We start from the raw sequence: 13,179 nt of genomic DNA on the forward strand, positions 1-13,179 counted from the left end.
AATTGGACCACACAGGTACTCGGTGCTCCCCATGGATGTTGAATGACATAGAAGCCATGAGTGGCAGGCAAGTTGTAATGCAGGGTATTATTGCCAGAACTGCAGACAGAACCTTGATTGGAGTGTGATGATACTGAAAATCAGCTGCTTGCACATTGGAAACATGATGACATATCTGAATTACCTGAAACTGACAGGTTTGCACAAGTCCTTGTTGTTTTGTGCACTCTTTCTGTCAGCTGATCAGTAACTCTGACGATCAAAACCAGACCTCATCCTGTCCAATGTCTCCTGCAAAAATTAATATCCTCTACGTCGATCTGAAGATCGTTTGGTTAGCTTGATAGGGGAGATACGTCGAGGTTTAGCCCAATCTCAAGATTGGTTGCGTAGCTTGACAGGTTGATGTTCTGCGTTTACGGCCATGAATTCATGATCCTTTTTGATGGTCCGCGATGCCAAAGGAGGACACTGCTTCTGAAGATCGCTTAAACAAGATAGCTATGACAAACTGCAATTTCGGCAGTTGAATTCTTTTCAGCTCTTCGATTCTTGCCTCAGGAACCAACGAAACTGAACTGGTAAACAGAGCGCGCATATTCTGAGAAGATTGTTTACGCGAGCTTAGAAGATTTAACGAGTTTGAGTTTCGCTACATTGTTTTCCGTTTTCCGAGCTTTTTAGAGTACTACTGCTGTACACGCCACACGCCTTAGGCTGTCCGCACTCATGGAACCCTAAATTTCTACCTTAAAAGGAATATTTCATCCTGATCAGCAAGATTCTCTACTCTATCCTATAATTCTCCGCATTCATATTCACCTTAAATTTCTACCCTATACCAACTATCACATATTCTATTATTTATTTTTCACCTCTCTCCTATCCATACCCAGCTGCCAGCCAACGAGGAGAGGAGAGAGATTATAAAGGTTGGTGTTTACGCAGAGTTGGAGAGAGACAATAGAGTAACGTATAGGGTGATCCACTGCAGCCCTCCACTTCACTGTAAAATTTTAGCGCAGCCTTTCCAGCTCCCCACTGCGGGCAGCCTTAGAAGATTGTTTACGCGAACCACTGCAGTTGGCGTATTCTGAGAAGGCCGCGACTTCTTGAAGTCCTCACTCTGAGGCTGTCCGCACTGAAGGACTCGGCACGCTACGCTACAGAGATAGGGTTTACTCTACCTGCTGCAGTGGCCTACCTTTTGAGCTACGCTATTTTCCAGTAGTAGTGCTGGAACAGCATATGCAGAGTAGTACGGCATAAACCCTATGCACTGCTTGGGTAGTTGGGTGGAATGAAAGAGAAATAAAAAAATAATATAATATGTGATAGTTGGTATAGAGTTGAGATATAGAGTAAACATGACTGCAGAGGATTGTGGTATAGAGTAAACATGACTGCTGACGGGGATAGAATATTTCTCTTAGAGTAGAAATTTAGAGTAGTATGAGTGCGGTGAGTCTCTGACACTAGGGCGCACAAACGGACAACGAACCCAGCTCGAAAAGTTGTCCAGGAGAAACCGAAGGTCGGCGGGATCCGCTCTCCGTTCGGGCGCGAGATCCGCCATCCCACCAGCAATGGCGGCGGGGATCGCCGGCGCGGTGGTGGCAGCGCTCCTGCTTCTGTATCCGGCCAGGGCAGCGGCAGCGGCGGCGGTGGGGGAGGGGCGGCGGTTGCACACTCTGTTCTCGGTGGAGTGCGGCGACTACTTCGACTGGCAGGCGGTGGGGCTCCTCCACAGCCTCCGCAAGGCCCGGCAGCCCGGCGGCGTCACCCGCCTCGTCAGCTGCGCGGAGGACCAGCTCCCGTCCTACCGCGGCCTCCGCATCGGCCACACCCTCCAGGTCCCCTCCTTCAGCCGCCACCCACGCACCGGCGACTGGTAACCCTCGCCGTCACATACACGGACTATCACTCCCCTCGTCGCTGCACCTGCCACGTCTGTTCTATGTTTTTTTTTCTTCGGCAAATTGTAAGAACCAAACAGTGTTGGTTATTCCGATGACCTATTTCACGAGGAGAGGAGGCGTTTTGCTCGTGAAAATTGCTGTCTTGCTTCGGAATGGAATGTGCATTTTAGGTGGAATTGTCGTTCGGTCGAGAAATTTGGAAGCATTTCTGTGGGGGAAAAAACGATTCAGTTTGGTGAATAGAAATTATATGTTAGGAATAGAATTGTCCATCCATGGCCAAATGAACTGTCAAGCTCCAGCATATCAAATGAATGGTCTTTGTAGGTTTAGGTGCTGTGGTTGTGGTATTTTATTTGCCAGGGGTTTTGGATACAATTTAACATGTGTGCAGTCGGTTGTGGTTTTACACTTTTATTGTGATGAGAGATCCTAAATTAATGCCACACTTTGTTGAGTAGTTGGGCTTGCTATTTTTCAAGTTGAGCTTCCTTGTTTCAAATGAAAATGTCCTCATTGGGCATCCCGCCATATTTCGTGTGAAGGTACCCAGCCATCAACAAGCCAGCAGGGGTAGTGCATTGGCTAAAGCATAGTCCAGAGGCCGACAATGTTGATTGGGTTGTAATCTTGGACGCAGATCAGATTATTCGAGGGCCCATTATTCCTTGGGAACTCGGAGCAGAGAAAGGGAAGCCTTTTGCTGCTTATTATGGGTATGTTTTTACTTGTTCAGCTATTAACTCTGTATTATCCTTTTCTGTACCAAGGCAGTTTTAACTAATTGGAAAGGGTGGCACTCCAACCAATCATTGAATTATCCATTGGTTCCAATATTCTGTAGGGGCATTGAGTACCTATCCATCTACTTGGGACTTAACTTTGTTTGGAATAGTGGTTTTCTAACTAGGGACATTGAAGAACAATATGATCTCGGTGGCAGCAGCGGTGGCAGATCCTTAGCTGGTCGCCTAAACCCGACCATTGATGTGTTGGTGGCACATGTTGTGTCATGGCTCCAACTCTACGACAATGGAAGCTTGGGTGGCAATCGGACGTCACTGGGCATGAGTCGTGGGCTGGTGACAGGCGCAACAAAGACTGGCAGCTTGAGGCCACCATGGAACACCGTCTACAATAGAAAGGGGAAGCGGATTGCTGCCGATGATTGTAAGTATTGTGGCAAAATGGGCCATTGAGCTCACGAATGTCGCAAGAAGAAGAGGTATGAGCAGGCCCATGCTGCCCAGGATGGGGCAGTGTCCACTGAAGGGGTGCTGGTGTTGGGCATTGCCTCCATCATGGCCCAAGCTGAAGAAGAGGTGAGCAAGGAGGCACCGATCTCGTCGTCTTCCCTAAATCCATCACTACCGGTGGATATCGCGTTGCCAGGAGCTAGAGATTGAACCACCATCCAGATCGAGGGTGGAGGCAACACGCGGTGGGCGTCTGTCGAGGACCCGGAGCTTGTGGCACTCATGGCTCTGGTATCCGCCAGCAACACCAGCACCCCCCCCAAAGGTGCCCCCCACCATGATGCTAGAGATCCACCTCGATGAGAACCGATTGTTCGTCCATCTCAAGGACAAGGGCGGTGGCGGGAGCATGCATTGGATCCTCGACACTAGCGCGGAAAACCACATGACAAGGGAGCGCATGGCCTTCTTTAAGCTTGACACCGGTGTCCGCAAGACCATTTGGTTCGGTGATGGCTCCATGGTCACCATCGAGGGGCGCGACACTATCCTCTTTAGGTGCAAGAGCCACGAGCACCAGGTGCTGGTTGGCGTCCACTTCATCCCCGACTGACAACAAACATCGTCAGCATGGGTCACCTTGACGAGGATGATCGCAAGGTCCTAATCGAGAACAGTGTTCTCAGGATCTAGGACCAAAGCTAACATTTGTTGGTCAAAGTGCGGCATTCAGTGAGCCGCCTCTACATCTTCGGCATCGCTCAGCCTGTGTGTTTAGCTGCCCGGGGCTCAAAGGTGGCCTGGCAATGGCATACCAGGTCCAGACATCTCAGGTTCTAGGGGCTCAGGGAATTATTGAAGGGTGGCCTGGCGTGTAGACTGCCGCCAATCGACCATGTTGACTAGGTCCGCGAGAGTTGCTTGGCCGAGAAGCAACGACGATGCTCGTTTCCTACATCCAGCAAGTATTGTGCGCCTCATTTACTCGACCTGGTGCATGCGGACGTTTGGTCCGATCACCTTGAAAACGCCTAGCGGGAAGTTGTTCCTCCTCCTCGTCAACAACAAGAGTCACTTCATGTGGCTCGTACTGCTAGCATCAAAGGACCAGGCTACAGTGACCATCATCCAACTCAGGGCATGAGTCGAGGAGAAGACTGGGTGAAAGATGGGCACTCTCCGCACCGACGATGGTAGTGAGTTCACAACACACGTTCGGCGACTAATGTGCCGAGCACGTCATCCATTGTCACCTCACCATGTTGTACACGTCCCAACAAAACGGTGTGGTAGAGAGGCGCAATCAGACGATGGTTGGCATGGCCAAAAGCATGTTGATGGACAAGGGGATGTCAGGCTAGTTGTGGCCTTGTGGGGATAGGCAGTTGCCACAATCGTCTTCAAACACAATCGGTCACTGACGAGGAGTGTTGAAGGGAAGGCATTATACGAAGCCTAGTGTAATATGAAGCCACTGATTCACTTCCTTTGTACTTTTGGGTGCATGGCACATGTGAAGGTGGCCGAAAAGCACCAGCAAAAGCTAGATGACCAGAGTACACCGATTGTGTTCATCGGGTATGAGTTAGGGTCCAAGACGTATAGGTTCTACAATCCTGACACAGGACACGTGATCATCCATGCGGCGTGGTATTTGAAGAAGGAAAGGCGTGGGGCTGGAGCAGTGTTGATGGGTATAGTACAACGTGAGAAGAACCGTTCCACGTCGATTTTTTACGAGTGACGCTCCGGGACATGGACATCGTCAGACCAGAATAGGAAGACGCAGAAGACATAGCATCTGTGTTGGGTACAAGCGGCGTGGTGCCTATACTGGGCTCACTAGGGCGCATGAGTGGCACAACATCAGTGTTCCAAGGATGCCAACAACAAGCGGCACATTTGCACCAACGCTCGCCACAATTCCAGCAGCGGTCGTTACACCTTCATCACCATTGTAGGTGGAGTTTGTGTCACCACCTAACTACTCCAGACCTCGATGCCGACCACAACGGTGAGACACCTCTTCGGTTCAAAACGTTGGACAATGTGCTCAGGCTGGTGAAAATTCCTGGCTTGGGGGAGTTCTTAGTGGATGAGGACTTGCTCCTTACCATCGATGATGATGATCCGACCATGTTTGAAGAGGCTCGAGGCGATGCCCGCTGGCGCAAGGCGATGATAGAGGATATGACATCCATTGAGGAGAATAAGACATGGGCTCTTATTGACCTTCCTCCAGGCCATCGCCCAATTGGTCTGAAGTGGATGTACAAACTAAAGCACGATGAGCATGGCGTCGCCGTTAGGCACAAGGCCCAAATTGTCACCAAAGGGTACATACAACAACCAGGGATAGACTACGATGTGGTGTTTGCTTCGGTCGCACAGATGAAATCTGTTTTGATGCTGCTTGCTATTGCAACACAGGGCTGGCTTGTGCATCACATGGATGTCAAGCGTTCCTAAATGGCGAGCTCAAGGAGGAGGTTTGTGTCCGACAACTGTCAGGTTTTGTCGCTGTAGGGCACAAAGCGAGGGTTCCGTGGCTAAAGAAGGCACTGTACAAACTTCGCCAAACGCCATGGGCGTCGAACGCGAAGCTGTACAACAACCTGCACGAACTCGGTTCAGCATGTGCGCCAGCGAGCATGGGATATAACACCAAGGGCGCCACAACGTCGCGTGTGGTGGTCAAGGTCTATGTCGACGACCTAATTATCATTGGAGCAAGGCCAATGGGCGTTGATGTGTTCAAGGAGTAGATGTGTCGTCTATTTTGGATGACACTTTGGTCTCTTGTCCTTCTATTTGTGGGCTGGAGGTCAAGTAAGGGCATGACTCCATCACGTTGGGGCAAGCAGCGTACGCCCACAAGCTGTTGGAGAAGACCGGCATGGGAATTGTAACCCATGCCACACGCCAATGGAGGTCCGAGTGAAGCTCTCGACGAAGAGCTCGACACCGAAGATCGATGCGACGATTTATAGAAGTTTGATGTGGGAGCCTATGCTATATGGTTCATACCAGGCCAAACATTACATTTGCGGTGGGTTTTGTGAGCTGCTTTATGGAGAGACCATGGCAAGCGTCTAGCCATCGTCAAGCACATCTTGTGCTACATCGTCAGCACAATTGACTATGACCTTGTATACCCCAAGCGTTGCAGCACCGACAGCATGTTGACGTGCTACATGTTGACTGGGTACACGAACAACGGCTTGAGGGGAGACATCGATGAGAGAAGCATCAGCGGTATTTTCTTCTTCCTGGGAGACATGCTTGTGTCTTGGCAGTCTTAGAAACAAAAGATGGTGGGCCTCTCAACTTGTGAAGTAGAATATATGGCGGGCGCTGCTAGAGCATGCCAGGTTGTGTGGCCCGTGTGGCTGCTAGGGGTCATCATCAACGTCAAAGTCCAGCCGCCGTGTCAAGGGCGTTGAGCCCTCGAGCAGCTGGACCGCGACTACGTAGTTCGTAGACGCTGTCCGTCTTCTCCGGCGAGGGGTTCCTCAGCCGCAAGCTTAGAGAATGCAGGGAGATAGGAGATTAGAGATAATACTTTTCTTATTCCTCATGTCTCACGGTTCCACTATAAATAGGCCACCTGCCTGACCCAACTAATTAGGTAACTAACTTATTTGGAAACCAATCCGACCAACTAGGCAACGGCTAATTAGGCAATTACTTATTTGGTAACCAATCCTCCTACCATTAAGGCCTATCAGTTTAGCCATCAATCTAGCCACTTTCCTTAGTCGTGCCTTCCTTATGCGGACTGTTGTGGGCCCGCTGTTGGCGCGCATAGATGCGTCCCCACATGACACGCCGCTGCTGAATTTGGACAATCAGTCTGCAATTGCACTCAGCAAGAACCCTGTTCTTCATGATCGAAGTAAGCACAGTGGACTATGGAGAACGGAAAGATATATGTGGATCATGTGAGTAAAGATATATGTGGATCATGTGAGTGCTGAAGAACAGCTTGCGGACATTCTGACGAAGTCAATTGGCGCGTAAGGTTCGTTTGAATTTGTGGCAAGATTGGCATTGTCAAGATCAAATAAACCTAGACAGACTTAGGGAGAGATTGTTGCATAATCTAGCTCGGTTGATTGATTAGGTTTCCTTTCTTAGCTAATTGATAGCTGATTGATTAATTTCTTTCTTAGCTACTTGATAGTCGATTGGATAGTTTCCTTTCTTAGCTAATTGATTGTTGATGGGTGCTGTGATTTATGGTTGTGAGCCTTTGTAATTGTATATACAAATAGATCAATAGCCTATTGCAGCGGTGTAGTTTGGCAGCGCCAAAAAAAAACTCAGTGTGTCCTAGTGTTCGTGTTGAGTTTTGTGAGCATTCGAGTGATCTAGGGATTATCTACTCCATCTCCATCAAGGTACGCTGGCGAGTACAAGGCTACAGTCTGTGTGCCAATTCATATTTCTATCCTGAGATATACATTTGCATCTGCATTCTATGTTTAAACACTACCTGTTGGATGCCAGGCGCTATCTGAGTAGGTCATTATAATGTCTGATTTACACCAAGCATCTAACTGGTTTCAATTTATATTTATTCTTAACTAGATATTTGAAGGGCTGTGATAACATCCTAGCACAGCTTCACACTGCACATCCAGAATTTTGTGACAAAGTTGGAGGAATTCTAGCCATGCATATTGATGACTTAAGGGCTTTAGCACCTCTGTGGCTCTCAAAAACTGAAGAAGTGAGGCAAGATAAGTCCCATTGGTCAACCAATATTACTGGCGATATATATGGCATGGGTTGGATCAGTGAGATGTACGGGTATTCATTTGGTGCTGCAGAAGTAAGCTGACTTACACTCTCCTTGCTATGTGTCTTTGCTAAAGTAAAAAATTCTCATTATGGACTGTAAATTTCTTCCTTTAGCTTCATTATCTGGTCATATGAACAGGTAGGTCTACGGCACAAGATAAATGATGACATAATGATCTACCCAGGTTATACTCCTAGACCTGGCATTGAGCCACTTATCTTGCACTATGGTTTGCCATTTAAAGTTGGAAACTGGTCATTCAGTAAATTAGAACACCATGAAGATGGAATAATTTATGATTGCAACCGCTTGTTCGATCCACCTCCTTTTCCTAGAGAGGTAAACAATCTTCCAATCATTGTTTGGGTAATTGGGTGTGCTCATTTATATCTACTTATGATGAAGATTTTTTTTATGCTCTAAACTTTGTAGGTTGAGATGATGGAATCTGACCCAAATATAAAACGTGGCTTATTTCTAAGCATAGAGTGCATTAACACCTTGAATGAAGGACTCTTGTTGCATCATGCATCTGCTGGATGCCCTAAACCACAGTGGTCAAAATACCTGAGTTTTCTTAAAAGCAGGAGGTTTTCAGAGCTTACAAAACCAAAATACTGGAAGGGTGAACAGGTTGACAGCATAATGACCATGCAACATGTTGCATTGTCCAAGGCAAACAATGAATATCCAAAAATACACACCCTTTTCTCTACCGAATGTTCATCATATTTTGACTGGCAAACTGTTGGACTTATGCACAGTTTTCGTTTAAGCGGACAGCCTGGTAACATCACGCGCTTATTGAGCTGTACGGATGAGGACTTAAAGAACTATAAAGGACATGATCTTGCTCCCACACATTATGTTCCATCTATGAGCCGACATCCATTGACAGGGGACTGGTATAACCTCTTGGTTTAACAGTCTCTAAAGCTATTGTTCAAGACAACCCGCTCATATAGTTCTTTTGCTAGGTACCCTGCAATAAACAAACCTGCAGCAGTTCTCCATTGGCTCAATCATGTGCAGACTGATGCTGAGTTCCTTGTTATCCTAGATGCTGATATGATCATGAGAGGCCCCATCACCCCATGGGAATATGGTGCAAAACGTGGCCATCCTGTTTCTACTCCTTATGAGTGAGACTTCGCTGTGCTATGAGAGTACCATATGTTTGGCCATGTTTTAGATTTTCCTATAGTTTATTTGATGCATGTGGTCACTATGTTGTAGGTACCTCATTGGTTGTGATAACATACTTGCAAAGATACACACTCGCAATCCCTCCGCGTGTGATAAGGTTGGTGGTGTCATTATCATGCATATAGATGATCTTCGGCGTTTTGCTCTACTGTGGCTTCACAAATCAGAGGAGGTTCGTGCAGACAAAGCTCACTATGCAACCAACATTACTGGCGATATATATAATTCTGGCTGGATTAGCGAGATGTATGGCTACTCTTTTGCAGCAGCTGAGGTATATGCACTTCTTTTCATTTTTTGTTCTTCCAAGTTTCAAGGATCACTCTTTTTTTCTTCATTGTAAGTGTAAGTGTGTAACTAATGGTAATGAACACTTCTAGCTTTTAATATTCATCATATGCTTTGCTCATATTTTCTAGAGAAGGCAGTATGACTAGCTGTACTCGTGTTCTAGAAAAATGTTGTGGCTACCTGGTGCACTTAGCAGTTACCTGTGTCATTTCAATTACTATTTTCACCGATCCCTACTCATTATCTATCTTGCTGTATGACTTTCTTTTAACCTGCAGATTAACCTGCGACACATCATTAGGAGGGACATAATGATATATCCAGGTTATGTTCCACTGCCCAGGGCAAAATACAGGGTTTTCCATTATGGTTTGAGATTTGGAGTTGGTAATTGGAGCTTTGACAAGGCGGATTGGAGAAACGCTGATGTAGTAAATACATGCTGGGCCAAGTTCCCTGAACCACCTGATCCTGCTACGATCACGAAACAAGATCTAGATGCACGGGAGAGGGATTTTCTCAGCATTGAATGCGGGAGAGCTTTGAACAAAGCCCTATACCTGCACCATAAGCGCAGAAATTGCCCCCGGCTAGACACCATTAGCAGCACATCTAAGAAAACTGATCAAGTTTCTGCTTCTAACAAAATTGTGAGTGTTGCACAAAAGTCAAGAAGTATAAGTAGAGGAAACATCGAATCCATGGACGAGGGAAGGTTGAAGACTGTCAAGAGGACTGCAGCTTCTGTACAACCTCTACATAGATCAAGGAGACTGGCCAGGTCTTCTAGGATGTGGATAATTGCTGTATGGGCATTATCAATTGTGGTGTTCCTATTAGTAATCTCCATGTTTTTCACTGAGCAAAGGAGAAACGCTTCGAGATCTAGGGTTTCTAGAAGTTTAAAGGCTCATGTCTGAGTATTCTCTTTTTCTACCGACACAATTTCTGACTATAGAGCAGACAATATTCACAAACTGTTACTTTGTGGACGTATATAATACATAAAAGGATTTTGCCAAAAGGTTATGGTCCTGGGACTGTATAGGCTAACATCTGGTTTGAGTTATCAGAAGCCAAAGGACTAGAACCTTTGCGAACGTCTCCTCTCTTTTGTCAAAACTTCCCGTAAACTGCTAGCATGTTTCGGTGCCACTGCTGTTGTACTTGATTTAATAGGTTCTTTTATTATAACAATACTGTGAAGTTCCATATATTATTTCTTTCCCTTCGTGAGTGAGTTGGAAAATGTATGAGTTGAACATGAGTCCGACTCTTTTTTTTATAGCTCTTTCGGTCGTTCGTCTTTTTTTAGCTATCGAGGTTGTACTATGTGGGAGTGTTGTGTTGCGTATGACTTTCTGTCGTGTTAGATTTAAATAGTTTTTCACGATCTATCTGTGGTGTAATGGCTCATTGGTAGGCGAGAAACGAGAGAGAAACAGACCAACACGTTTCACACGCACACACAAAATTGATGATTTAAAAGAGTAGATATTAGCTAGGTGTTTTGCTATGTTATTTATATATCATTAAGGTAGATCTTATTTAAATAGAATATCATTGTGTGCCTGCACGGGTGTATCATTAATATATGGGTATACATGTCTAAATTGACCAACTCTGCAGAGCGGCCCGTGGCCCCGAATATGGTATGGTTCAACTATGTTTTATTTTTCCATAAAAATCTCTATATACTTAAGTATAGAGTATAAAACATTAAAACATGTTTATTCTGATGGATAGGTGGGTGTAAATATGAGTTTAGAGACAATAATCATGGTTCAAATCCACATGTATAATTTTACTCACGATCTATATAGGAAGTTGTCGATGGGACCGATGATTTGTTCACACAAACGCACAGTAGCACATGGGCCTAGAGGCTTACATGTGAGCGCGCAAGTGATGGACATGCCAGACTTGCATGCAAGTGGACGAAGGGTCGGACAATGCATGACAAGTCTATACTATTATCTATACTACTCTATTAAGATGATAACGAGGGCGTCCACACCTATGACACCACGCCCCCGCCCCACCCTCGTCATGCCTGTCCCGCAATGCATACCCTGCCCCCGTCCTCGGGCCTCGGCGCCCCCTCCCCTTCACCACCTCGTCCTCGGCGCAGGCACGCAGCCCCACCCCGCTGCCTCTTGGTGTCTCTCCAGCCGTCGGCGCACCCGCAGTCCAGCCGCCTCCAACCGCACTGGCGCAAGCGCCCCACCCCGTCGCGGAGGAAGAACAAGAAGGGCATCATCGGCAACCCCAGGGCGCTCTGGTGGTTGAGGACCGCCTGTGAGAGGGCCAAAAGAACGCTCTCCTCCACCGCCCAGACCACCGCCGCACGCGCAGGCGTGTCTTCGGTGTCGCCGCCAAGAATCAGATCGCCATGAATCCCATCAACACTGTGTAGGAAACGGGTGACGCCTAAGAGGGGAGGTGAATTAGGACTTCTAAAACTTTCGCTAAACTAGGCCACAATTAAATCCCTAGAGCAAAACCTATGCAAATAGTCAAACTAGAATGTGCAAACTAGGTTTTGTCTAAGTATTGCTATCTCTACCGCAAAGGCTAAGTTTCAATCTACACTAGATATGTATGAATACAAGATTGAAACTTAAATGCTTAATATAAATGCGGAAACTTAAAGAGCAAAGTAGAGAAGCAAACTCTCGTGGATGACGCCGGTATTTTTACCGAGGTATCCGGAACCGTGCAAGGTCCCGACTAATCCTCGTTGGTGCCCCTACGCGAAGGGAAGCCCACGCGAGGGCAAAGCACCTCGGTCGAGTAACTCCGTAGAGAGCCACGGGCCTTCTCCACACGCAAGTGGTGCTCCGCTTCTGGCTCCTCTCGGACGCTCCCCGCCGTCTCCACTATCGAGCTTCCGGCCGAAACGCCGCGGGCCTCGTTCCCTTCGGTACACGGTGGCGGCCGTGACACAAACGCGGTTGTCACGGTCTCACAAGACTCTCACCCCACTCGGTACAATTACAATGGCTCACGCAAGAGCCGAGGGGTTGTGAGGTTTATCTAAACTCACTCAACAATCTAGGGTTCACCTAGAGCAAGCGCTAAAGCGGTCTAACTAACCTAAGCACTTCGCAAAGCACCTACGCTAATCACCGAGTGATTCTATTAAGCACTTGGGTGTTTGAGCACTTGGAAATGTCTACAATATGCCTTGGTATGTTGCCTGGGCTCCCACACCTCCAAATGGCCGGTTGGGTGAAGTATATATAGGCCCCAACTCAAATATAGCCGTTGGAAAGCAGTTCTGCAGCTTTCTGCGGCGCACCGGACAGGTGCACCGGACTGTCCGGTGGTGCACCGGACATGCCACGTGTACTAGCCGTTAAAAGTAGCCGTTTGAGCTTCCGAAGATGGCACACCGGACATGGCGCACCGGACAGTCCGGTGTGCACCGGACAGCCCATGTCCGATTGTCGTATTTTGGCCGTAACTTTTAGCTCCGAACTCCGATTTCGATGATCTTGTACTTTTTGGAAAGCTTATGAAATTATCTACATCCCAGAGTTGAAGCCATACCAATTTGAGCAAATTTAGCACACCGGACAGTCCGGTGTGCACCGGACATCCCATATGCTGCTCTTGTTTTTTCAGCAATTCCGACTTCGTATTGTGGCCATAACTTTTAGCTCCGAACTCCGATTTTGATGATCTTGGACTTTTTGGAAAGCTTATAAAATTATCTACATCTCAGAGTTGAAGCCATGTCAGTTTGAGTAGATTTGATTTT

At 47.1% G+C, this 13,179-nt stretch overlaps 1 protein-coding gene across 1 annotated transcript; it reads left to right on the forward strand.

The window, feature by feature from the left end:
* The first annotated feature begins 1,349 nt into the window (after positions 1-1,349).
* On the forward strand, positions 1,350-10,436 carry LOC100384210 (uncharacterized). The gene is made up of 8 exons (NM_001322002.1): positions 1,350-1,891; positions 2,465-2,635; positions 7,706-7,949; positions 8,058-8,258; positions 8,352-8,824; positions 8,897-9,061; positions 9,156-9,399; positions 9,695-10,436. Exons 1-8 carry the CDS (start codon positions 1,587-1,589, stop codon positions 10,334-10,336), a joined length of 2,445 nt encoding a protein of 814 aa, NP_001308931.1. The 5' UTR covers positions 1,350-1,586; the 3' UTR covers positions 10,337-10,436.
* Positions 10,437-13,179: the final 2,743 nt, after the last annotated feature.

The sequence above is a fragment of the Zea mays genome, chromosome 3 (assembly GCF_902167145.1).
Source record: "Zea mays cultivar B73 chromosome 3, Zm-B73-REFERENCE-NAM-5.0, whole genome shotgun sequence".
NCBI classification, from domain to species: Eukaryota; Viridiplantae; Streptophyta; class Magnoliopsida; order Poales; family Poaceae; genus Zea; species Zea mays.